The sequence below is a fragment of the Bacillus rossius genome, chromosome 3, assembly GCF_032445375.1.
Source record: "Bacillus rossius redtenbacheri isolate Brsri chromosome 3, Brsri_v3, whole genome shotgun sequence".
Taxonomy (NCBI): Eukaryota; Metazoa; Arthropoda; class Insecta; order Phasmatodea; family Bacillidae; genus Bacillus; species Bacillus rossius.
Window position 1 is genome coordinate 85,032,564 of NC_086332.1, and position 26,890 is coordinate 85,059,453.

At 35.2% G+C, this 26,890-nt stretch overlaps 1 protein-coding gene across 5 annotated transcripts in view; it reads right to left on the reverse strand.

Moving 5' to 3' along the window:
- LOC134530997 (uncharacterized) overlaps positions 1-26,890 on the reverse strand; it is a 291,668-nt gene that overhangs the window by 174,558 nt on the left and 90,220 nt on the right. Inside the window, exon 1 of one of the 5 annotated variants that reach the window (XM_063366416.1) lies at positions 26,625-26,732. The exons of the other annotated variants lie outside the window; for them this stretch is intronic. Within the exon in view, the coding sequence (XP_063222486.1) occupies positions 26,625-26,663 (39 nt within the window). The 5' untranslated portion in view covers positions 26,664-26,732. Of the gene's footprint in view, positions 1-26,624; positions 26,733-26,890 lie in introns of those variants that run through there. 5 annotated transcript variants of the gene reach the window in all.

A 26,890-nucleotide genomic window follows, 5' to 3' on the forward strand; every position in this document is an offset into this window, starting at 1 on the left:
GAGGCCCATTTGTTTTCACACGTTGTTCCAGTGTGGGATTTTCTTAAAAAAGGTCGCCCGTTTGCCTGTAGTTGCAATAAAAGTATAAGTTTGGAAGAAACGAACATTTTGCAATTTGTTTTTGAGACTTTGTCATCGGAATTTGCATACGTAAAGTTGGCATTTAGCTAATATATCAGCTTGTGCAGTATTATTAAAAGTATGCGATCGGTATTGGACTACATGCGCAGCCTGATGTTGGTTGGTGCGGCCATTCTACGTTTTTATAAAATCATTGGCAAGTTAATAAAGAAGTAAGACTTTGTTTGAAGCTGATGATAAATACTTCTGTGGTAACATGGTTATGTTACGTGAAGAGTTTTTGCTACATTTCCCTTAAAAATAAGATATTTTTTTTTTGGTCATCATTCACGCCTTTGTGAATTCGTACCTATGGCCCGGCGTGGCATTAGACTCTGGAGTTGGTGAGGAAGGTCAGGAAGCCAGCGCACGCCTAGGATATTAACTTTGTTTTTTTTGGCAAGTCTTTAGCAACGAACATCTGAAGAAAGACTAAACCGTTGATTGAGAGTTTAAGAACTTTATTTAAATAATTTGTTTGTACTTCAGTATTATTTTTGTAGATTTTTTATATATTTGTATTGATTGTCTTGTTTGATTTTTGGTATTAGGGCAGTCAGTAAATTTTGATATTTTATAGTGGCCACGCCTCACGCCCTTATATATTTTTATACTTGTTGTTATCAGTATTTATATTTTTACGATTTTTTAAAGGTTATTGTTAGTATCGCAAATGGGGATAAGATGCTGCCATTATTAACGTCAGCTTTTGTAACTAAGCTTGTATGGTTATGTATAGTAAAAATTATTTTTGCAAATTTCTATTTTTTAATATCATACGTCCAAAGTCTTGCCTCTTGTTTGTTTAATGGGTACTCTGCTATTATAGCCTTTGAATTTTTTGGCCTGACCCCTGGGCAGTGGTGTGGGGAATTTATATTGTTTAGCTTTTTATGCCTGGTTTTAATATTTATTTTTTTCCCTTCGCGCCCAGAGTGAGTCGGGGACGCAACCCCTCTTCCAATTAAGGAGGAAGAAGGGTTTCAATATATTTAATTTTTGCTTGTTAAATTACTAATAGAACAAACCTTTTTAGTACTACTAGTTTGATTATAAAATAAATATAAATATTTATCAAGATAGTTAACATTAGAGATTAATCTATAGATTTGTCATGTCTATTATGAATTGAACAGATACTGCTATTAAATAGATGTACGTACTCTAAAACCAGTATTTTATAAGTATTTACAGTTAAGTTTTGAATTATAAGAATTTCTAACAAATAGTGCTTCTAATAATTTTCTATGCAACAAGTGATGCTTTATGGCTTTGGTAACATTTTAAATAAATCACTTTCAAGAATATTGTCACTGTATGATTTAAGTTTTTCCAAATAACTAAGCCATATTCTAATTTTGATCTTACTAAAACTAAATAAAGGGAAAGAACAGAATCAGTGTTTGATTCATTATAAATAATGAATTTGATTAAGGCTATTATTCTCTGTGAGGAATAAATTGTGCCGTGTATTAGGGATTTAGGCAAGTTTTATTTAAAATTTTGTAATCTTAAATATTTTTGGAAATATTATATTTTTTTTTCTCTCTCTCATCTTATTTTCTTTACGGCCAGGCCCTCAACCTCTGTTCTCAGAGGCGAGCTGATTTTCTTTCCCAGCCTCATGCTAGGCTAGCTTTCTGGCTAATATTTCTCCCGCCTCCAGGCACGTCGGAGGCCGGTAACTTTATTTCTTCACGTGACTTATTTTGCCTAGAGCAGCTTGTGAAGCAGTGCTGAGCCCTGCTAACTCTGTCACGAATCGGTATAAGGTTCACTAGCAGCAAGACACGACAGGAGGATACCGTGGGCCTTGCGTCCCACAGACCATGCATTTTTTGAAGCCATCCCCCGCCTGCTCACCCACCCTCACTTCTCAGAAGTGTGGCTAGGAGCGACGACCGCACGGGGACGTTAACCGGAGTCAAGGCCATCTCAGGCTTGACAGCCGCAGTTACGATTCTGCACCTTAGCGACACCTAGCGACGGCTGTGGTAACAAACGCCACTCGTGGACGTCGGCAGCGCCGACACCAGCGCTCGCGCGGAGGTAACGACAACCTCTCTCCCCTCCTTATGTCTCAGGCCCTTGCTTGACACTCTCGTCGGTCACAAGTCGATTTATTCCTCTCGCCACCAAAAGATAGCGCCTCAGTCGCGCAGTCACTCCAGTAAGATCTAATTTTTTTATGCCGGACACCTTCGGGTGGACTCGGTCATTTTCGGCTCAGAGCCTACCCCCCTCCCATTCTCTAGAGACCCCGCGCTTATGATATCCTGGTGATATCCCGCTCTGAACTTACTTCGGTGCGCGCCTCCTGACTGACTGGTACCGTTTGTAATTGCGATCTTCGGCGAATCATCGACATCGCACCGTATATTATGTAGTCTGCTCAGACTAGAGGGATGGAGTCCCTAGCTAAAATTATTAACCAGTCAGTAGTTTAGTTGAAAGTGGATAAACTTAGTATTTCTATATAAATTATTTTCTATTTACACATGATGACTTCCGTGGCTACAGCGAATCGTGGTTCGAGTTTTCGGAGACGAGACGCCCTCTCCTGAGCGCCAGGACCAACACCCTGTTTTGGTAAGTCTTGACATCATCCCCCCCTTTAATTTTCCTTCTATTGGCCTTTTGCGCCATTTAAGCATACTGTCTGGAAACAGGTCTAATTCTTTGGAATTTGGACTTCTGTTTCAGACAGGGTTCCAAGTATGGGGCAGCCAAAATCCTCTGCCAGAACCTCTGGAGTCGGTTCTTGAGCAGACCCCACCACCTTTAGGCCAACTACCTCGCTCACCGTCTACCTACAGCCCCGGGTGATACCCGCATTATTCTATTATTCTATTCACGAACTCAACAAAAAAAATAGTGTAACCCAGTTAAGACAGCGGACAGTAAAAGCAAGTCGAGGAGAAGAAATTTATATTATGTTTTGCAAAGACTATATGTACAACCCTTAAAGTTACCAATGTTGATTTCATTAATGTGCTTAAGTATTGTTATTTTTGTTAAACATTCAGGGCCGGTCCGATAGGAGATAAGTTCAAAGAATATAATATAATAATTGTAATTGTGAGGAATTTAAATAAGATCACTTATCAATGAAAAACAGATGTTATTAAGGAAAATTTAATCTATAAAAAAAAAAAAAAGAACAATGATTAATAAAATAAGGAAGTCTATAGACGTAACAGTTGTTTTTATTTATTTAATATATAATAACGATCCTTTTTCTCCCAAGTGTTCGTAGGGAGTCTCTAAATTTTCTTTGTTTGCTCCTAGTGTCGCCTCTGTTGTTGACTTTTATAGCTATCAATTGAGGGGCCCCAGTATTCAGAGTTTCCAAATCTTTTTATCTAATTACTTAATTATTCTTTAAGACACTAGAGGTATTACAAAATCAAGTCATTAATGTGATAATGGAAGTGTAATAATGAATCAAGTGTGATGCCAAGATCTTTAATGAAAGGAGCTATAGACTATGATGTGTTACCTAATTTATTATCATATTGAATAGGGTGAAACTTCCTAGTAAACATAATAATGCTGATATTAAATTTTCCTTTATTAAAAGTAACAAGATTCAAATCATTCTAATATTCATTAGTATCAGTTTGAAGTAGCAAACAATAATGAATTGAGTAATTTTTCTGCAAATTTTAAATCAGCAAATAACAGATAGGAAGAATGATTTATAACTGTAGTCATATCATTCATACAGATGTTGAATAGTAAAGATGATAACGAGAACCTGTTTTTGGGGTGCCAGTATTCACCTATATTTGTTAGCTGAAAAAAAAAAAATATATATATATATATACAGATATTTAAAGCTACTGAATATGTAGCACATAAACCAATTTTGGATAATTATCACGTAATATGGAGTGATTCACTGTATCAAAAGCTTTGGCCAAATCAAAGTAGCAAGCATCTAACTGACTCCATATAGGATTAAGGAAGGTAAGTTAGAATATTTTTGTCATTCCTATTCTAAAACCATACTGACAAATCAGAAAATTTATTATTCCAATTAAAATGTGTTCATATATTTTCTTAAAATATTTTCGAGAAACCACTAGAGACAATTTATTTCCTTTTCTGTGAATTGGGATCACTTTAGCTATTTTACATTTTGAACGGAAGACTTGAGTTTTATTGCTAATATAGAAAATGTGTTGCAGCAAGAGCACCAGTAATTGCAAACAACCCTTCAAGTATAAAGTTAGGTATTCCATCATGACATGTAGGTACATCAGTACAGTAATAATAGTAATAGTGTGAGACAATATCAACGTGTTAAAGAGAGAGAAAAAAAGGGTCCAACTGTACGGTTGCAGGGTTTTATCACATACTGTAACTTGTGCTTTGATTGGCTTATTTTATTAAAGTGTTTAAAGCTCGTATGTGATTGGTTGTTGGGTATGTTACATGAGTGAATCCTTCTTGGTGAACGAGTTGGTCGCCATTTTTTAGTCATTGCTTGGAAGTTGGCAGTAACAGTCACATTTTGGCTGGCAGCCCAAGAATTCATTATATAATGTGATTTGAGAAGAATTTCATGCCTGTGGTCCAGGCCATAATGTCAAACAATCATTTTGGACTTTGTTAATTAGAAGATTTTGACCATAGGCGGTAGCATAGGCCTTAGTGGAGCCTAATTCTACAATTGGTGGCCATGCTGAGAAGACAATGGTCTCTCTACTATATGTACTATGAGTTACTACATGGATTCAGCATCAAACTTTAAATAATATTTCCTACCTTTTAACCATTTTCTTGGAAAAAATGACGTTGTTTGTAACTGAGAGTTTTGTTTTTCATCATGAAAAGTTTTTTTTTTTTGTTCTGCGGATGGCCACTATTGTAATTTGTTTAATTTTCTGTAAGAATTAAAAAAAACCACCTAAAACCAGTTAACCCTTGGTTAGTCATGAGCGATCTGACATTGCACAGGGATTTTTTTTGTTTTCCCTCTCTGATGGTTCACGATTCTGCTCCCTTGATCCCAGTAGCTTCCAGACAGAAGATACGGGAAAGTTTAGTGACTGCCTCCGTGCGACCTCCCGGACGTGCCATCTGACGCATTCATTCTGACAGATCGGTGCAACCGAGATTGTAAGTTTTACCTACTTCATATAACCGTTAGCTTTTTTTCTTTATATTATTACATTAGCTGCAGCATTTTGCATTACCTACTTTTTGTATTCACATTACGGTAATGGTGGAATAAACGTCTAGGATATCTCAGACGCTGTGACTAATGTAGGCATTTTTTTTAAGACATGGACCATAATAAGAGGTATTTCCTTTTTGATGAGAAAGACGTTGAAGAAATACTTCGTATGCTTCAAGATAATGGTAATGACAATAGTGGAGTCTTGTTTTATGAAGACAGATACAGATGAAGATGTTCGTTTTGAAGATATTAAGCATGAAAGTGACTCAGATTCAGACGTATACATTGATGATGAATGTAATGAATGACGACAAATTTTTCGTTACCCAGCAAATGAGAAATAGGAAAATCATAGAAACATGGAAATAGAAGAAAACTCCTTACAATCAAGCAAGAAGGGGAGGTGCACAAAATGTTATCATTCACCTTCCTGGAGCGAAAGGTGCTGCGAGAAATGTGAAAACTGTTCACGATGCATGGATTCTATTGTTTGATGATCATATTTTGGGGCATGACTCTGGAATGTACCAATAAATATATATACAAATTCAAAAACATTTTCTAGACAAAAGGATGTGAAGGTCATAGAAATGGCTGAACTGAAAACTTTTATAGGATTTTTGTATCTCGCCAGAGTTTACAGAGCAAGCTACCTAAATTTAGAAGAGCTTTGGAGTCCTGATGAGGGGATTGAGCATTTCAGGCTTACCATGGGCTTCAGACGATTTTGTTTAATCATGCATTGTCTTCGTTTTAATGACTGGGAAACAAGAGAAAGAAGAGCAGTTGACCACCTTGCAATTAGTGTGTGTTATGAACGCTACGTTGAAAACTGTAAAAAACTTTGTCACGGGGAAAATCTAATGCTAGATGAAATGCTGACTGCCTTTAGGGGTAAGTGCATTTTCCACCAGTTTAATTCAAAGAAACCTGCTAGTTACGGAACTAAAATTTTAATCTAGCTGATGCCAGGATCTGCTACACTACCAATTTGAAAGTTTATGTAGGAAGTCAGTCCAAAGGGACTTTTGTTGTGAATAACTAATCAGCTGATGTAGTGAAAAGTTTGGTTCATCCTATATGTGGTTCTGGAATAAATGTAACCACTGACAATTGGTTTAGCAGCTACGGGCTTCCAAACAATTTGTAAGTTATGAGGTTTTCTATGGTTGGGACACTCAGAAAGAATAAAATCTAAATTCCATTAGCTTTCAAATCAAAGAAAAGAGAACACTATTCAAGCATGTATAAGTTTCAAAAAGAATTTAATTTGTTTCATATGCCACCAATACCAACAACAGCGTAATTTTCATATCTAGCTTACACTTTGATGCTAAAATTGGTGAGGAAACTGGAGAACAAAAAAGCCTAAAATCATAACTTTCTATAATAAAACTAAGGGTGGTGTTGATAAAGTGGACAAGATGTGCAATACGTCATACAATGTTGCTGCTAGTAGTACTAAACGTTGGCCAATGGTTCTTTTTTTTCGATGTTGAACACAGGAGGAATAAATAGTCAAATTTTATTCACTGACAACAAAAATAAATTAAGGTGCAGGAGGGCATTTCTATGACAATTTACAGTTTTATTAATTCAGGAACAACTAGAGAGAAGAAGGATGACCAATACTGGACTTCTGTTGACTAATTCACTTGGTTTTAAAAGTCTTCACTCAGAACTTTTGAGTACATCCAGTACATCTGAAATTTCAGCGCTGGCTGAGACCAGTGAAAAACTATTGCCATGTTCCACATGCCAATTTGAAAAAAAAAAAATACAATTGCCACATCTGTGGCTGAAGCATTACTTTGCCACCAACATGCCAGGATGATATGCCAGGTGGAATGTAAAGCAACCTGTGCTAATAAAACTAAATGAGACTGATAAAATACCTACTTACACTTTATTATTATAATTTATTATAGCTTATTTATTGCTTGATTTTATACTGCTCATTTTTAAATTTTGATTTTGTTACTGCCAATGTTTTTTTTCCTGCAAAATATGATATACTTACCGACTTTCTCAAATCTGCTACTATGTTTGTGTTCTTTTAATTATGTTTAGATTTACCCCATTATGAAAATAAATATTAAATAATAAAAAAATTAAAAAATAAGTTTACCAAGAAGAAAGTAAAGATAAATTAACACCAACCAATTTTCATTAAATTCATCGCAAATGTTATTTTGTGCATATTTTCTATTTCTAAAATCCTCTATGTACTTAGTGTGAGTTAGTGAACCCCAAATTTAAACAAAAATGCAAGTTTTCATGAATGTGATCCTCAGATCGCAGTGACCAATCTGACACGTTTTAGAGCCGTGACTAACAGAGGGTGAATGTTGTTGAGAGACTTTATTGCCTTCATGAATCATCAATCATAGCAGTTAATGGAATTTAAAAAAATTAAGACAAACAAAATTAAGACAAACAACTTTAGGACAAACAACTTTAGGACAAACGACGTTAGGACAAATGACTTTAGGACAAACGACTTTAGGACAAACTAATTTTAGGACAAAAAACGGAACAGCTTCGAAATATTTTTACTCAGAGTTTTAGGACAAACGACTTTAGGACAAACAACTTTTAGGACAAACGATGGTTCCAGTATAAATAAATCCTTACTCTGAGTTTTAGGACAAACAACTTTAGGACAAATGACATTAGGACAAACGACATTAGGAAAAACGACTTTAGGACAAACGACATTAGGACAAACGACTTTAGGACAAATGACTTTAGGACAAATGACTTTAGGACAAACGACTTTTAGGACAAACGACATTATGAAAAACCAAGTTAAGACAAATGACTTTAGGACAAAAACTTTGGGTCAAACTATTTTATTTGAAAACCACAGACCATGTGAGAACTTACAGTAAAAGAAAACGTTAGAAAAAATAATGTTATATACTGGGGAAATGCTTTACATTCTATGTAAAAAAATTCAGTGTGAACGATCGTTACAATTTTTAGACATCTAGGAATGGACGACAACGGTTTCAACGACCTAAATCTTTTTTTTTTTTTTCCTTTTGTTATAAGGTGAAATACCTTACTTCTTGTTAGTGATTGTAGCCATCTCGATCATTTGAGAGGACATGTATCAGAACAGAGAGAAGGGAAATGTGGTACATACGGCAGAAACAAGAAACACCACATGCGGTCGATGACCAAGCTGATTTCATTCCATCCTGGTGGAGAACCACAGTCTCTTCTTACTCAATGCCCGTAAATCCAAGGAAAGTCCTTCGTTCAGTGAATATCTCATAAAAACTGTCACACCACACAAATTCCGTGGCCTGGCATTTGAATGTTGGGAATGCGTGCAGGATTTGCTACATATAGCTATGTCATGATCGCAACAACAGCCTCGCTGTCCGAGGCTAGCAGAGCAGCGCTCCGAGTAACTGGCCACTCTCAGTTTGAGCAAAGAATGCCAACCAATAACGCTTGTGCTAAAAGTACACAAATAGTTGCAATTGCTGTAAAACAAATTGAGTTTAAAAACCTACAAAGCAATTGTCAGAATAATGATATGAAAGTCAGCAACCTACTCTCTGTCGTATTAAAAATAGGCAAGGATCACTTCCCTGTTCAAGCAATAAAAGATTATAAATAAAATGCTGACATCAACCAACCAGGAAGTACATTGTATAAAAGTCCTTTCCTCAAGTCATTTGTCCTAACTTGGTTTTTCATAATGTCGTTTGTCCTAAAATCATTTATCCTAAAATCATTTGTCCTAAAATCATTTGTTCTAAAGTCGTTTGTCCTAAAGTCATTTGTCCTAAAGTCGTTTGTCCTAATGTCGTTTGTCCTAATGTCATTTGTCCTAATGTCGTTTGTCCTAAAGTCGTTTGTCCTAAAACTCAGAGTAAGGATTTATCGATACTGGAACCATTGTTTGTCCTAAAAGTCGTTTGTCTTTATGTCGTTTGTCCTAAAACTCAGAGTAAAAATATTTTGAAGCTGTTCTGTTATTTGTTCTAAAATTTGTTTGTCCTAAAGTTGTTTGTCCTAAAGTCGTTTGTCCTAACGTAGTTTATCCTAAAGTCGTTTGTCCTAATTTTTAGGACAAACGACATTAGGACAAACGCTTTAGCACAAATGATTCTAGGACAAACACCGCACCCCCAATTTAATTACATTTTGTGAACATTCATTTTGATCAGCCATTCTATTTAGGTAAATTGACTTTGCATGCTTTGACATAACCACAAATGTGTTTCAGTGAGAATCTAGGAATAAGAGCTCCGCCATGTATGACTGTTATTCATTCCGTGCGGTTTTGTGGAATCTTTTACATTTAAAATCATTTTTCGTAAAAGAAAGGTAGTGTATTTTGAGAATATATTTGGTTAAAACAAATTTAATTACATTTTACGAACATTCTTTTTGATCAGCTATTCTATTAAGGCATATTGACTTTGCAGGCTTAGACATAACCACAAATTAATTCAAAAGTGTTTTAGTAAAACTCAAAGAATAAGTTTGAGGTAAATGATAAGTTTCATTTAATAACCTACCGAAACCCAAACCATACATGATGCGGCTAAAATTCTCAATGTCAATGTTATGAAGAGTTACAATCAAATTAATTTTAGGGGTACGAAGTTCACCGGGTCATCTTGTATGCATATAAAAGTCGGACCACTGAGCTAACTAGGAGGTCCAATTCGTTACTATGGTAGTGAAATATGTTACCCATAGTATGCAAAAGCATCCACATGTTTCAATTTTACAAAAGAAATTGAATCAATTGTGTATTGCAAATTTTCAAAAATTTTTACAACCACAAATTATATAATACAAATAATTTGCATTTTTTTTGGGTAAAACAGTTCTTTATTTTTAAGTTATGTCAGTTATTTATACAAAGATTTTTTCCTCATAATTTACAGTATATTCATGTATTACTTTTTTTTTAGACAGTCGCATAAAGTTATTCCTGGATTCCTTTTGAAAATACCCCTTAGTGACTAATTAGGATTAAATAAACCAAATAAATTAATGGATTAATAGAAGCAGATTCATATAAATGCTAAGCCATTAATAACTAAAATTAACCTTTGTACATTCTCTTAAAACAATGATTATATCACTATTTTTTGCATTCCTCATCAATCTTGATGGAGGATGCAGAAATTAAATGAGCTTTTATATATAAATATTGTTTCCTATACATCCCTTCATGAGTGGAATTAACACATGTTTCTCCATTTTCTCTATTTTTATTATAGTTTATAAAGTAAATTGGAAATTTACTTTTTTTCCTTTGAACTGGTTATACTGAAACCGAGTGAAAGTGATAGTGAAGAAAGGGTATAAAACAGAACAGTTCTGAGAGAGAGAAGTATTTGATAGTGGCTAATTACAAGCTATGGTGTTCCCAACATAAGTGTACTGTCACACCAATGCTAATCGCAGCTTTCACACATTCCTATCCACACAATTTAGGAGGAGTAATTCAAGTATGCACTCAAGATAGTGTATGTGAATCCTAAATGTGGCATGCAGGTGGGCAAACAGTTAGGAAATGGTCCTCCAAGTACTCAGGTATGCATGCCAAAATTGTGAACCAGGAATGTAGGCAAGCATAGTTGGGAATAGTAGTTACCAGAATTGTGCACATAATGACGTAGCTAATTCTTGTTGTTGGTCATAGGAGTTTGTGACACAACTTATGTTTGGATATCCTTGCTTGTGTCGACTAAACTCTAAGTAGTATATGAACTAACATAAATTTACATAAACTAATCCCATGATAAACTGGTTGGACAAACAAAAAAAAAGTAACCATTCTTAATCAGGTTGAACCCTGCAATCTTACAAAGTTATAATGTGGAGTTACTATACATACTATGTAGATGATTGCTTTTCACATGCAACATAATATGTGCGACTGCTGGCGTGTCACTAAAACCTTTAGGGGCACAGTGATTGAGTGGTCAAATTACTCTCCCCCAACAAATTGATGTGGGTTTGAATTCTGGTGAAGTTAAATCATGATTTTTCGCAATGGGAAATGTGGTGGTTACGGTCAGCCGATCGATATTTTCAAAGTACTCGCGTTTTCTCACCTTCAATGCATACTGTTTCACCTTTCATTCAACTAATGACCGTGATGCCAACAAGATGTTAAACCCAAATTTATTTATTTATTGATCCTTAAGCAGTGTTTTCTACAAATATCTGGTGAACAAACTTCAAGTCATTTTACAGGACATTTAAATGAACTTTTCTACATATAAAATATCACAGAATAATTTTTGTATATACAGTGGAGTCCCATTAATCGTAACTAATTGGGGCCGAGACCCGTTTCATGAGACTTTTCGTAATCATTACAGGAAGTTTTGTAATATTTTTATTATGAATTTCAGGACTATTTTTAAGGTGTGTAAAATTTAAAACTCTGTATTTGGAGTCCATATTGTTTTGATCTAGCGAAATTTCAATCATGATTTAAATTGGTTAAATTTGTGAGGTATTTCTCTACACTAGTGCAGTAATAATTGGAGGTAAATAAATATCTTAGGTAAGAAAAAAAAGAGAGAACCAAGAAATTTTTAGTTTTTGAAATGATTCAGAGAAAAACTGCTTACTGTTTTCGTTGGTCTGGTGGTGGCCAACTGTACAAGCCCACGATAATGGGTGCCACTGTGAGAACTATATACTGGGTTTTACTGTGTAGATATTGCAAAACCCTACACTGCCAATAATTATTATAATACAATAAGAATATTCTCAGGGTTTTGTCGCCTATTCTCTCTGCAGTAAATCACAGGAACGCTGCTGCTGGAGTGACTATCCAGACTGCTAATCCAGCTAGCACATCACTGCATTGTATTACTGTCAAGAGAGTAATTGTTAAAAGGAAGTTTCGTAGTGTTGTGTGATGAGTGACAATTTGCATTACCTATGAACTGGTCTGTTTTAGACGTAATTTGACATGTACCATAAATAAATTATGAATATTAACTGGAAAACATGCGATTTTAATGTGTTCTTTGATATTGACGTGAAGTTACTTTCATCCATGCAATTCAGCTAGAGTAACAACCAAAATCATCTATAGTGTATGTTAGCATTTTTGTCAAATCTATGTGTCATTAAGTAAATGTAAATGAGGTCACAGGAACACATCGACTACCATGCCGGGTCTAACTAGAAGCTGTCGGAGGCTTGAGGCTCTCTTCCCAGGACCTCCAGGTTGTCTACCGCGACGCTGGAACACTGGACGCTGGAAGCTGAAATTGGCGAGCTACAGAAGGTCTGATATCGCCGGGTGTCTGGCTGAAGAATCGGCTTCCCTCTCGTCCTAAAAAGTCTGTTTGAATTTGGATCGGTCTCACCAAACGTCGTGGCCGATCGTAGCTGGCGCTGACATCAGTCGTCCGGAACCACTACGGGAACGAACGGGACCAACGCAGAAGTTGGCACTAGATGTCGCCGATACTCCCTATCTGAGACTTATTCAGTCCAGAACTATTCTCGCAAATAATAATATGGAGAATTCTGTATATCACACGACCGCGGATGACGCGAATCTTCAATTCCTCGGGCGGCAACCAAGGCTTTGGTTCGCCCCAGCCCGAGAAACGTCTTCCCGCTGCAAGATGGCAATGGCGTCTCTCTCTTCCTCCTTCTAACTATTTATTTTACGTCCCTAGCAACCAAGGAGCTATAGGACCATCAGCAAACCAAATTAACTGCATAGTGAAATAAAACTTGGATATTAGCGTGTAAGAGTGCTGAACTAAGGCAAATGAATAAAGTTTCCAAAGAATAATACTTAGATGACCCAGAAGTTAAAAAGTGTGTTGTCTCTGGCAATAGGATGTGTTATATATGTTAAACTTTGGTTGTCCTCTTTACAATAAAATTATTAAATACATAAGATCGGCTCATGAAATATACAATTAATGTTACAATAATAATAAAAATAATAATAATAATATGACTATAAACAGTTGGACTGGTACACTGTGTTTATTTATTTGTGACAGAATTGTTTTTATAATTAATTTTAAAATGAAATTATGAAATGTGTTGCAGTCTAAATAAAACATATTTCCTAAAGAATTATATTAAATGCTACAGAAATCATCTTTGACAACCTGAAAATAAACAGTGACATGTCAAATTACCAATTTTCCAATTAGCCAAATAATTGCTATAAAGAAACAGCATATGGTAAACCACGTCTCTATAAGCATTTAGTTATTATGTATTACAGCCTATAACATTTCTACAAACTTGAATCACTAAACATGTTGATAATTAGATCAAGATATCAAAATTAATTTTTAAAATACAACAAATTAATTACTTTAATTTTTTTTTATCTAAACTTATTTTGATTAATCGGATTTTCTGATTATTGGGGCTCAGATTAGCAGGACTTCACTGCAATAAGCAAAATTTAACATTAAAAAAAATTGATCTACTATTCACAAAAATGTGCTGATTTTTGTTAGAAAGCTAGAAACTTTTCAGACATAATTTCTACACTATTTACGTAGGCAGTCTCCCAAATAATAAATCAGATGTGCAAGACTAACAAATTAAATGATGGGGGGAAAAAATGAAAGTTAATAAATATCTGCTGGAAATTAAATTTTCATGACTTCAGAATTTTTACTGTTTATTTAGAGTATTATTCATGCATTTTGTGACCAGTCCATTAGCTTCATTATGTTTTCGTGACATCGTAACCTGTAGACACCGTTAAGAACTTTAAATAGCTAATCATCATGGTAGGGGAGTTGGACAACCAGACAATGGCACATCACCAGCTAAAAATCAGTGAGACAGTTCATGCACAATGGTTGACTCTGTGAGCCGAATCAAGCCAAGAGGAAGGCTTGTTCTAGCAGGGCGACTACACCTTCCGAATACCCCTGCCAGCTGCCCAGACGAGGTGTCGCAAAGAGGAAGGGCAGTTAATTGCGCACTTATAACAGCACTGGTTAGTTTTCAACTTCAACACTGAGAACATCTGTAGTAAGTTTTTAAGGCAACAGCAACCAAACCCCCTTTGATAAACATTAGACACACTTAACACACAGCTATACAAACCAGGGACATTGGGAAAAGAATCAGCCTGTAATAACCCAGGCTAATTTCCTCCCCCCCCCCGCTGGTTAAATGGTTTAATTATCAATTTAGTTTGTTGTCCCATCACAGTCAGTACTTTGGTTAGGTTTGCAGATATCATGTAAATAACATCTTTTTATTTCTTTTAAGTGTTTGCTATATTTTAGTACTTGGTTTTCGCCATAATTCTTTGTCTTAAAGCTGATGCAATAGTTGGGCCTGTTACATAAGAAGGAAATGAGAGAGAGAGACGGAAAACTTGGTAACAGAGGGAAAAAATGTTCGAAGGCGTCAGGCGACTGTTGTTACGCGCCAGTATTGGCTGGTAATTTGGTAAAGTATTTTTGTGATTGGTCAACAGTGAGGTCACCTGACCACATGAATTATTCTGAGTGTAATCTTTGTCAAAAAAAAACACCTTGCTCCGAAGGGTCAGAACTTGTATCCTGCTATGGTTTTATGAGTGGTGTGCTGTGATTGGCTGGAGAGGTATGCACCTGCAGCGAAAGTTGGGCAGATGCAGCTGCGTAGCCTTTTTCGTTAGTCTTTGTCTGGGTGAGATAACATGAAGGTCGCGGTCGGGCTAGGGCTCACAAAATAAGATAATTATGTGAGTATAGAGAATTTAGCAGCTATAGTCCAGCGCTACCTGTTATTATCAACCTTTCTTCATCTTCCAGAAATTTTGACTACAGGTCGCAGGTGTTAGCCCATAGCAATGTCCGAGTGATTGTGCAAGATGGCTGCCACAATGACTGAATTTTCTTCAAGTATAATGTTTACTTCATACCGAATTTTGAGCTAGCCAGAGAGGTCTCGAGTGTGACAAGACATGACCTATAAAAAAAACCACTTTAACATTTTTCTGGAGGGGCATTCCATGTCAGATCATTCAAGGGTGTCCATCCCACCATCTCAGATTTGGATTAAATTTGGTACATGGTATTTTCAGATAAATATAAGAACCTGTATTTTTCATTTTTGGAATACTGACTCTAGTTTGGAATTTAAAGACCTTCAAAGTTTCCTTCTGTTGGAATTTTTTGTTAATCTTCAACCAAAGTCGAGTGACACATCTTGCTTCAACTTACATTTTTGTAATAATCGTTATTAATGAATAATTGTGAAATTCACCATACTTATTCCGTATTTTACATAGATTTCAAATATCACTTGTAAAATGTAATTAAATGCCCAGAAGTACTTGCAATTTATATTATAAATGGAAATATGAATTACCAAAAATTGTATATATCAGTTCAGTAATCCTATTAAAACTTTTATCTAATAATCTTTAAAATCTCAGACTTGGTACCATTAGAAAGAGCACAAAATTTGCTACAAAATGGTGAAATAAAATTTGTGGATATTTACCTTCCTTCTTTATAAAAACAAGTTATTTGTGAAAGAAGTGGTTAAGATGATTATAAATCAGTTTTTAAGTTTACAAAATAATTTGCACATGTAAAAGCAAATATGTAGTAAAATTTTTATCGTAAAAATTTTTGAAGAAAGATAATGGTTCAATTAATGTTTGGTCACTCAATTAGTTTGCATTATATTGCAATATATTGTAATATATTGCATCATCTAAATGTTTACTGTAGGATGATCTCATAGAAGATATTAGTCAGTCAAATGTGGGAGTCTTAGGAGCTATTTTTCTGTTCACATCAACAAGTTATCTGGAATTGTGTACTCTCTGACTGTTAATGTTTGAGTGTTGACATGAAGCTGGTTTAATTAATTTTTCTTTTTGATAAGTTGTTCGTTTTATATTTTCTGACTGAATTGGGTAAAACTGACAGTTTTTTTTACAAGTATTGCTGAACTTCCTGATGAAGAAAAAGAAATTCTGCTTTGCAGGATATATAGCTTCACACTGCATTCAAATTCAAGTATTATGTTCACACCACTATGCATTACTCATTAAATATTACGAGGAAGCTTTTAAAAAATGTTGTGACTCAGCAAAGAAACACAAAGGTCTATAAAAAGTGGCATAAGACCAATATCTCTTCAAATGGCCAAAGATGTGAAAAGGAAAGCTGGTGTTTTGTTAGTTCCTGGACAAAAGCTGTGTTCCAACTGTAGGATGAAGTTATTTCACAAACAAGATTTTGAAAACTCACAGAATAATTCTAACAAAGAGGAAGGCCCAGACCCTCACAGGCTTACGCCTATAAAGTAAGACCTTCGTAACACTACACCATTTGAAAAGGAATATTTGAATTTAAGCATGAGTACTCTTGATGTATCAACCTTAAAAATAAAAGGACTTTCAAAGCATTCAAAATGATATATAAGAAAGATAGCTGAAGTCAAGAGTTAAGTGAAATGAAAAGTAGCAGCATTTTGAAGCTACCAGAAGATGAACTGCAGTTTAAAAGAAGTACTAATGAAGACTTACCTGAATAGTAAGTTATTAACTCATCATTGGTCGCGCTATGAGCATTTTGCTCACCCTCAGAAATATTGTTTTACTGTTATTGTTTTTATTGCTGAGTGGTGGTGTCCTTTTTTCTAGCTGAGTTTTGAACCTTCCTTATCAAGTCACTAGGTGGCTGACAGGATGTAACCGATATTTGGCCTTGAGATAAGATATTGCTTGCAGGCAATTTGCTCACAGTGCGACCAGTCGCGTCTCTACACTTGTGACGACTGTACGGTTTGCAAAGTGCTGTGTTTAGTCGTGGAATATATTCTCGTGAGACTTATTTTGTTTAATATAAATCTAATGATTCGTGGTATTACTTATTGCAATCAATCGGGGGAAGAAAATTGTGGCTTTGGCTCTTCAACAAATTGCTGAATGTTCCAGAACAGGTAAGTTATGTTATAATTATCAATATTTTGATTTAAAATTAAAATACAAAAAAAAAAAACATATATTACATAAAACATCAATTATAGTAAACATTAACATTTTGTCACAAAATTGTTGATTTTCGTATCAAAATAAGAAATTACTTTTGAATACGGAAGCTGAAAAGCTGAATTTTGATAGAAGTGAGACAAGATTTTATAATTTTGGAAAAGCACTTAGGAATTCCAGAGGAAGATAGTCTTTCCATAGTTTTATATTTCTATTTTATTTTTGACTAGAATTTTCAGTAATTTAATATATATTCTGCGCTTTGTATTTACAGAAGTTCCACCATGGTTGCAGGAGAGTTTACCACCTGAAAACCAAGCAGCTGCCAATTATCAAAATTTTGATCAAAATAATGTTGAAATTGATTGTGAAACCGAAGAAATTTTGTTTAGCGATACAGAGCAATCCTGTGGAAGTGAAAATGGGGATTCAGAATCTACGGGTATTCCACTGGGTGTGTGTTCTCCTGTGTATTTAGGGAAAGATATGGAAACCGAATGGTCAGTGCATCCTCCTTTTCCTAATGTACGCACCAGAAAGCATAATATTGTAATCCACCTACCAGGAGTAAAGAAAGTGGCAAAAAACTCTTTCTCTGTATTAGACTGTTGGAAATTATTTATTCCAAACAATATGATTCAAGAAGTAGTGGACTGTACAAACATTTGTTTAGACAAAATGTGTGTTAACTATGGACGTGAAAGAGATTGTGGCAGTACCACACTTACGGAGTTGAGCGCTTTGTTGGGTTTGCTATATCTAGCAGGTGTGTAAAAAGCGCAGCATCTAAATATTGAAGAGTTTTTCAGTGATGATGGAACAGCTCCAGAATGTTTTAGAGCAGTAATGAATATGAAAACATTTTACTTGCTTCTGCGTGCTCTCAGATTTGATCATATACATGATAGGGATGAAAGGAAACTTACTTACAATCTAGCTCCTATAAGAAACATTTTTGAAAAGTTTGTTACCCACTGTACGACAAATTATCAAATTGGTGAATATGTAACTTCAAGCATTTCGAGGACGTTGCAAGTTCCAGCAGTACATAGCTAATAAACCTGCCAAGTATGGACTAAAAGTGTATGCCCTAGTAGACTTGCGTACATTCTACACAAGCAATTTGGAAATATATGCTGGTACACAACCTGAGGGTCCGTATAAGTGTGACAACAAGACAAGTAGTGTGGTAAAGCGTATTGCTACCCCTATCATCAATACAGGCAGGAATATTACTATGGATAACTATTTTACCTCACTGCCCTTAGCAAGAGAGCTGCTTCAGAAGAATACTACTATTTTTGGTACACTCAGAAAAAATAAGAAGGAAATCCCTCTTTTATTTGTGAACACAAAGGCAAGGGCACACAAAAGATGTTCGCTTTTTCATCTGCAGGTACATTAGTATCTTATGTACCCAAAAAAAACAAGAATGTGTTGCTTCTGTCAACACTTCACAGCGACGAGAAAACTGACGAAACTTCGGGGGAGCTTGAAAAACCTGAAATTATAACATTTTATAATCTAACAAAAGGCGGAGTAGATGTTGTAGATGAACTGAAAGGTGAATATTCTGTGTCAAGGATAAGCTGCAGATGGCCTCTGACAATATTATTTTCATTGTTGAATATTGGGGGGATAAACAGCCAAGTAATATGTACCTACTCTTCAAATACTGGAGAAAAACTCTCAAGACGTGTGTTTCGTAAGAACTTAGCTTTGCAGTTAATGAAACCACAACTTGTAGCTCGTGCCTCAATCACAACTTTGCCTGTAGCCTTGCGAACAAATGTAGCAAGGGCCGCTGGAAGAGAAGCACAAACAGAATAAAAAAGGAACTCAGTCCCAGGATTTTGTTCTGTCTGTCCCCGAAAGAAAAATAGAAGAACATCTAAATCGTGTGCCACCTGCAATAAGCCTATTTACAATGAACATTGCAATATTCAAATGTTCTGAATGTCCATAAATAATGTGTGCTGAGATAGTGTTTAGGAACATGTATGAAATTATATGAATTTTTAGTTAATATTTGGACATGTCAGTTTATCATGGAACTTGAAATATATGGTGAAGTTAGTGTGTATTTTATATTTTGAGGTTTTCAATTGTACGAACCAAATTGATGTAACTTATATTGTAAAGTAAGATAAGCAAAACAAATGCTGAATCCTAATAGAGTTAGGTGTTATAAAATGTAAATTTCCATGAAAGCAGTTAATTTTGATGTAAAAATTCTCTATTGCATAACGTATGTTTTATTAGTCATAGTCTCAAACGTATAACATAAATTAGTGTGCCCTCAAAAGACTCAGTAAATTTAATAATTTTTGTGCTAGAAAATGATGAAGTTGTGAATAATGTGTGATTTTCTGTTGCTTCCAACACTAATGCATTTGTTGTTGATGTATTCGTAGGCCGGACAAATGAAACTCAGTAGGTATACAGCCAAACAGTTTATCGTGATGATGATTTATGTAAAAAAAAATTTAAAAATTATGTGATAATAATATTAAATATTATTTAAACAAGTAGAGTTGTTTCATTTGCAATACGTAAAATATTTGGCCTTTTAAAAGTGCTCAAGCACGACTCTAATCGTAAAATTAAGTCTGTGAGCAAAATGCTCATGCACGACCACTTGTGTAACATTTTACAATGCGACCAATGACGGGTTAAGAGGAATGCAAGTGACTTAAATTTTCTAATCAGTCAGATGAAAGAAAAATTTAAATACGCAACATCCATAAGGGAGAAGTTTCACATTTTATCAGTTGCACCTAATTCCTGGTCATGAAAGAAAATTTCAACAAAATTCAATGTTTCTGAGTACTTAGCAAGAAAATCACGCCAGTTGGTGAAAGAAAAAGGATTTCTTTCATATCCTGAGCCTTTGCAAGGTCAAAAAATTTCTGCTTTAGTTGTTGAAAAAGTTACCAATTTTTATAAAGCAGATGAAAACAGCAGAATAATGCCAGGTGCCAAAGATAAGGTTAGTGTACACAAAAATGTTTATGAACAAAAGTGCCTAATACTCTGCAATCTTATGGAATACACACAGCATTAAAAGAAATTTCCTTGTGAAAAAGTAGGATTTTATAAATTCTGTGAGCTGCGGCCGAAATGGTGTGTCACAGTTGGTCACTCAGGTACAAATTCGGCCTGTGTTTGCACAATATACCAGAATCCAATCTTTCTTTTAAGTGTTATGAATTATAAAAAATCAAAGCTAAAGGACCTTATCAATTTACTGGTATGTAATAATGAAAACCAAGATTGCATGTTAAGAATATGTCCTAACTGACCAAATTCTGAAAAAATACAAGAATACATAAGAAACAGAATGATGATGATGAAATTTAGTTTTCACAAAGTGTAATTACTGATTGCAGCCATTTACAAACGTTGGTCTTCTGTTATGTGAGTTTATTGATCTGCATTCGAAGAAACTGGCGGCTTTAATACCACACTCATTTGTCTCTAAACAGCAGTCAAACTAGGTATGTGAAACAGAGGAAAGAAAACATTCAGCCAACTACTCTTTGATTATCCAAGACAAAATTCAGTCATATCATTAGGTGTGTTCTGCTTGCACATTACATCCAGTAATTCTGTATTTCAGAAAGGATGGAGAAACATTAATACGTCTTTGTACTTTATCTCAGATTACCTAAACCATGGTGTTGTCTTTGTATATGAGGTTCACAGAAGATTGAACTTACTAATTCATGAAGAATTCCTTAATATTAATCAAGTAGAGTATATCACAGATGGTAGTACAGCACAAAAAAAGAATTTTAAAAGTTGGTCAACCTCTGCTATTGATAGGAAATTTAAAAGTTTCTTGGACCTTTCATGCAACAAGTCATGGTAAAACAGCTTGTGATGGTGTTGGAGGATGTGTTAAAAGGATAGAATCTAGAGTTAACTTGCAAAGACACTATAAAGATCAAATTGTGACAACTGAGAACAGATGTTTCAATTTTGCAATGAATACTTTACTAAAATTAAGTTTCAGCTGATCAAAGATGACGGCGTTCACGCAGTGGAAGAAAAGCTTAACAAGCATTTCTCAGAGTTCACAACTGTGCATGGAACAAGAAATAGGATTACTGAACTGATGTTTACAATTTTTGGTAATTCATTTTTTCTACTTCTAATATAAATTGCACGTACTGCTGGGCGTTTAATTACATTTTACAAGTGATATTTGAATCTATGTAAAATACTGAATAGGTAAGGTGAATTTCACGATTCTATATTAATAACAGTTATTACAAATGTAAGTTGAAGAAAGATGTGTCACTCAACTTTGGTTGCAGATTAAAAAAATTCCAACAGAAGGAAACTTTGAAGGGCTTTAAATTCCAAACTAGAGTCAATATTACAAAAATGAAAAATTTACAGGTTCTTATATTTATCTGAAGATACCGTGTACCAAATTTCATCCAAATCTGAAATGGTGGGTGGGTAGTCCAGGCATTTTCGGGGGAAAATCGAGCTAACCTAAAAAAAAAATAATGTAGTTTTGAAATTTGGCACAGACATTCCTTTGGGTGTTAAAATTTGATCCTAAAAAGACCCCATCTCTCAGATGCCGGCTTCAAACTTTTTTAAGGCAATACAGGCGTAAGTGCCGAAATATGCACATCACGACTGTTGCGCAAAAAATATTCATTCTAATATATCTAAATTTGGTCAAAATTTTAAATTTAAGGGCCCTTAGTCCTTAATCATTCGTTTTTATTACTTTATACACCGCAAAAATTATCTTATTACCTAATTTATACTCAACTAATGGAAGTAAAATTACCTAATTTATACTCAACTAATGGAACTAAAATGTATCACTGCTCTATACAATCACCAGTTACATCAAATCCACCACTGAAAGGCAAAAATATACCTTCATAAAAGTTTTCCGTTATTTTATTAGCTTTAAATTGATGGGTCAAACATGTGTATGCGATAATAATTGACTGACATATTAAGGATTACAAGGAACTACTGCACAAAAAATGGGTTTTTGAGCAATTTAGGTTAATATTGACTATAGCATTTTACTAGAAATAAAAATGTAGGTTTTAAATTTGGCACAGACGTTCCTTTGGGTGTAAAAAATTTATCCTAAAAAGTCCCCATCTCTCAGATGCCGGCTTCAAACTTTTTTAGGGCAACAAGGGCGTAAGTGCCGAAATATGCATATCACGACTGTTGCGCGAAAAATATTCATTCTAATATATCCTAATTTGGTCAAAATTTTAAAGTTAAGGACCCTTAGTCCTTAATCATTCATTTTTATTACTTTATATACCACAAAAAATTAAACCTTATTTATAATAATATTGGAAGTAAATTTTCTGCTCTACACAAGCTCAAACTGCATAAAACTGCAATATTCTAAGTTAACTTGTATTTTACATTTTTTAACCTATTGCAATTGTAGAAAATATGTATTGAAATACCTTATTCGACAGCCGGAGGTCAAGAGATGACAGAGATGTTAAAAAATTTATAGACTGGTTCAGTGCTCATCCACCTTTCCAGACATCAGAGGCTCTTCAGTCCATTTGCACAGGTTTCGTTGCAGATGAGAACATTAATAAATTGTGACCAGGCTACTGCCATCGGAACAAAAGCTATCAACCACATGGTAGGAGGTAACTTCAGTGATGTGAAGATAAAACGTATCTACAAGGTAAAACCCCTCGCCATTATGTCAAGGGCTTTGAAAGTGAGAGAAGATGTAATCCCAGTGAACCCGCAGAAACTTTTCATGCGTATCATTTGTGTAATGAAAAATGAAAGTGACTTCACGAAATATTTCAAATATGAGTTGGCTCCAAAACCACCAGCTCTATTTGACAAAATATCAGCGAGGAAAACAGCAAAATCATCGCTTGCAAAGATCTTAAAATCGTGTGAGGTAACCAATGAGAGCATTAGTGTAGACTGCAAAGTAGTTATCGATGGAGGATACCTCTTGCATGTGCTTGTGTGGCCAAGACCTGCTACATTTGGTCAAATATGTGAGGCTTATGTTACATTCGTCCAAAAACATTTTTCTGTAACAGCAACTGTAGTGTTTGATGGTTATGATGACTTAACCACTAAAGAGGAAGAGCGAAGGCGGCGTTCTGCAGGGAGGTCTTCCACCGATATTTCAATAGCTGCTAACAATGTTGTTACATCGACGCAAATGCACTTTCTGAGGAATGGCCATAACAAAAATGGGCTCATCAAATTATTAGTAGCTATTGATATTAGTAGATATTTTCGAGCTTCAGGTCATCACGCCATTCAGTGTTCAGGAGATGCTGATACCACTATAGCCGCTATTGCTCTTCAGTATTCAACAAGCTGTTGTGTAAAAGTAACAGCTACTGATACAGACATCCTTGCGATGTTGACTGCGAGGTCAGAAGAATATGCACACATTGAAATTGTCCATCCACCCTCAAGCAAGACAAAAGGAAAGATTTACAGTATATCAGCTATTCAGCAGGACATTGGTGAAATGAAAAACGATATGTTGTTTTGCCATGCTATAACCGGATCAGATACAACCAATGCTTTCTTCGGTAAGGGAAAGAAGCCAGCATGGAACATCATCAAGAACGATGTTTCCATTCGGAGAACAGTACATGTTTTTACATGTCCACATGCGGACAAGAAGATCGTTATTGCAGCTGGAGAAATTTTGCAATTGCAATGTATCAGGGACATGATAATCCCACTTTGGATAAAATGAGAATATATATGTATACCTGCAAAATAGCAAATATGCCTGTTAGTGCTTCTTTCCAGCTAGCCTCTCTTCCACCAACCAGTGCCGCATGTGAACAGCATTCTCTTCAGGTTTACCTACAGGTGCAATAGTGGCTGGGCCATTCATTAGATCCTGTTGAGTGGGGATGGAAAAGTGTGAGTGGCACACTTGTTCCTATAACAACATCCCTTCCTCCAGCTCCAGAACAGCTCCTGAGTTTGATATCATGTAACTGTAAAAGTTAATGCAGCTAAAAATGTGAGTGTGTGCGGGCTGGACTGCAGTGTGGTATTATGTGTGCCAAATGTCGTGGGGCAACATGCACTAATGTTGTTATCAATGATGGTTCTGATGAAGAGGACCTTTAATGGACTGGTTAATTTTTTTATTGTGTACTTCCATTAATTGATTTTAGATCAGGTTTCATTTTTTTTTGCTATGTATTATGCAACAATAATGGGTGTTGAATAACTAAGTGCCTTTTACTTCACATCTTATACAAGTTACAACTGAATGAATATTTTTCGCGCAACAGTCGTGATAGGTATGCATATTTCGGCACTTACGCCCTTATTGCCTTAAAAGGTATGAAGCTGGCATCTGAGAGATGGGGACTTTTAAGAATCAATTTTTAACACCCAAAGGAACGTCTGTGCTAAATTTAAAACCTACATTACTTTTATTTCTGGTAAAATGCTATAGTCAATATTAACCTAAATTGCTCAAAAACCCATTGTTGTGCAGTAGTTCCTTGTAATCCTTAATATGTCAGTCAATTATTATCGCATACACATGTTTGACCCATCAATTTAAAGCTAATAAAATAACGTAAAACTTTTATAAAGGTATATTTTTGGCTATCAGTGGTGGATTTGATGTAACTGGTGATTGTATAGAGCAGTGATACATTTTACTTCCATTAGTTGAGTATAAATTAGGTAATAAGATAATTTTTAGGTGTATAAAGTAATAAAAACGAATAATTAGGGACTAAGGGCCCCTAAATTTAAAATTTTGACCAAATTTTGATATATTAGAATGAATATTTTTTGCGCAACAGTCGTGATATGCATATTTCGGCACTTACGCCCTTATTGCCTTAAAAAAGTATGAAGCCGGCATCTGAGAGATGGGGACTTTTTAGGATCAATTTTTAACACCCAAAGGAACGTCTGTGCCGAATTTCAAAACTACATTATTTTTTTTGAGGTAAAACACTAAAATTCCTGGGCTAGGGGTGGACAATGTGTATCTTGACTGGATGATCTGGCATGGAATGACTTTGGAGTGATTTAGAGAAACCATGGAACACAAAAATCCGGATGGTCGGACCAGGATTCGAGTCCGGATCCTCTCGGGTGTGATTCCAGTGACTAAGCACTACACCATCTCGCTCCATAATATTACGTGACGTAATCAACTAGGTACAATTCTAGTTGTTAAAGAAACAGCCTAAATATAGCCAAAAATGTTTCTGTATAAAGAAGCATTTCCAATATAGAACCAGAATGCTCTGCTGCAAAAACTACAATAAAAGTTGCAGTTAAAACAATGGTAACGACACATGGATAATTTAAGACCAATTTTGTTGTACCAGCTGCAGAACACAACTAAAGAAACATTCTACTATTCTCTCACTATAATCTCCTGCTGAGACCTCTATTATGTTTAGTTTGATAACTTAACTGCTATTGAGAGTACCATATTACAAAGAGCTAGATAGTTATTCTGTAAGGAACAAACCACAGATCGGTTATGTTCCTACTGTTCATGTTTAAAACTCTTTAGAGTATAACAACAATACATTTGACAACTGTTGTTATATTAACTGTCCAGGAGTTGTAGGTACAGAAAAGTGGGCCCTACAACCACAATTACATTCTTATTTCATCCATCACACATTAATATTCACAATTTCACTCCCTATCTTGTCACACTGGCACTCAGTGGTGTAATGGTATTCGTTCCATCTTCACATGCCGAAGTCGTGAAATCAATTCCCAGGCTAGGCCGCATAGCATCGTTTTCCAGCGCAGGTGACGTTCCTTGGTAAGCCACACGGGCCGAATGGTCCACGACTTATCTCCCTGTAGGAGTGTGCTAGTACACATCTAACCACGACGATACCGAGACACGTCCGCCACGTCTCTGCACTACTGAAGAGACCGGCCCGCATTAAAATCTATCACCGACTAAATAAAAGATGTATTTTGTGTTAATGGGTAAAAGTCTTCACAAATTCAAGCCTACACACTCCGTCAACAATGTATTTAAAACATTTGCAAATGATAAATGGAAGAAATCAAAAGTAATCTATAAATTAAATCAACACAATATTTGGCATCACTAATATTAATTCCAGTCTTTGAAGTTTTGCTTACAAAAAGTGTACTAAGAGCTGATCGTATCCAAACAATAACCTTATTGTTTGAATACTAAGTATACCGAATCTACTAGCCGGTTCTGAACACCGAAACGCCCCCTTTAGAAGTTAGGCAAGACTGTACCTTAAAGTTTATTGCTATAAATACAATTTATTGTTCAAAAATATAGTACGTATTCATTACCTCAAAAGACAATAATAATGACTCTATTTCAGCGTCCATTTGTCAAGCATAACAGAATAACCGACAAACAAAATATTGTAAACAACGGAGTTTCATAATATTCAGGCTAGCCAATAACAAAGTATGAATATTTCAATAATTATTATGGAATCACGCGATACAATGTCATTCAACAAGCAGGTCTACGCATATTTTAGAGACAAAAATTATTTTGAGATTTTAACTCAAGTCATTAAAACAATCCTAGTTCATACATATAATTGGAT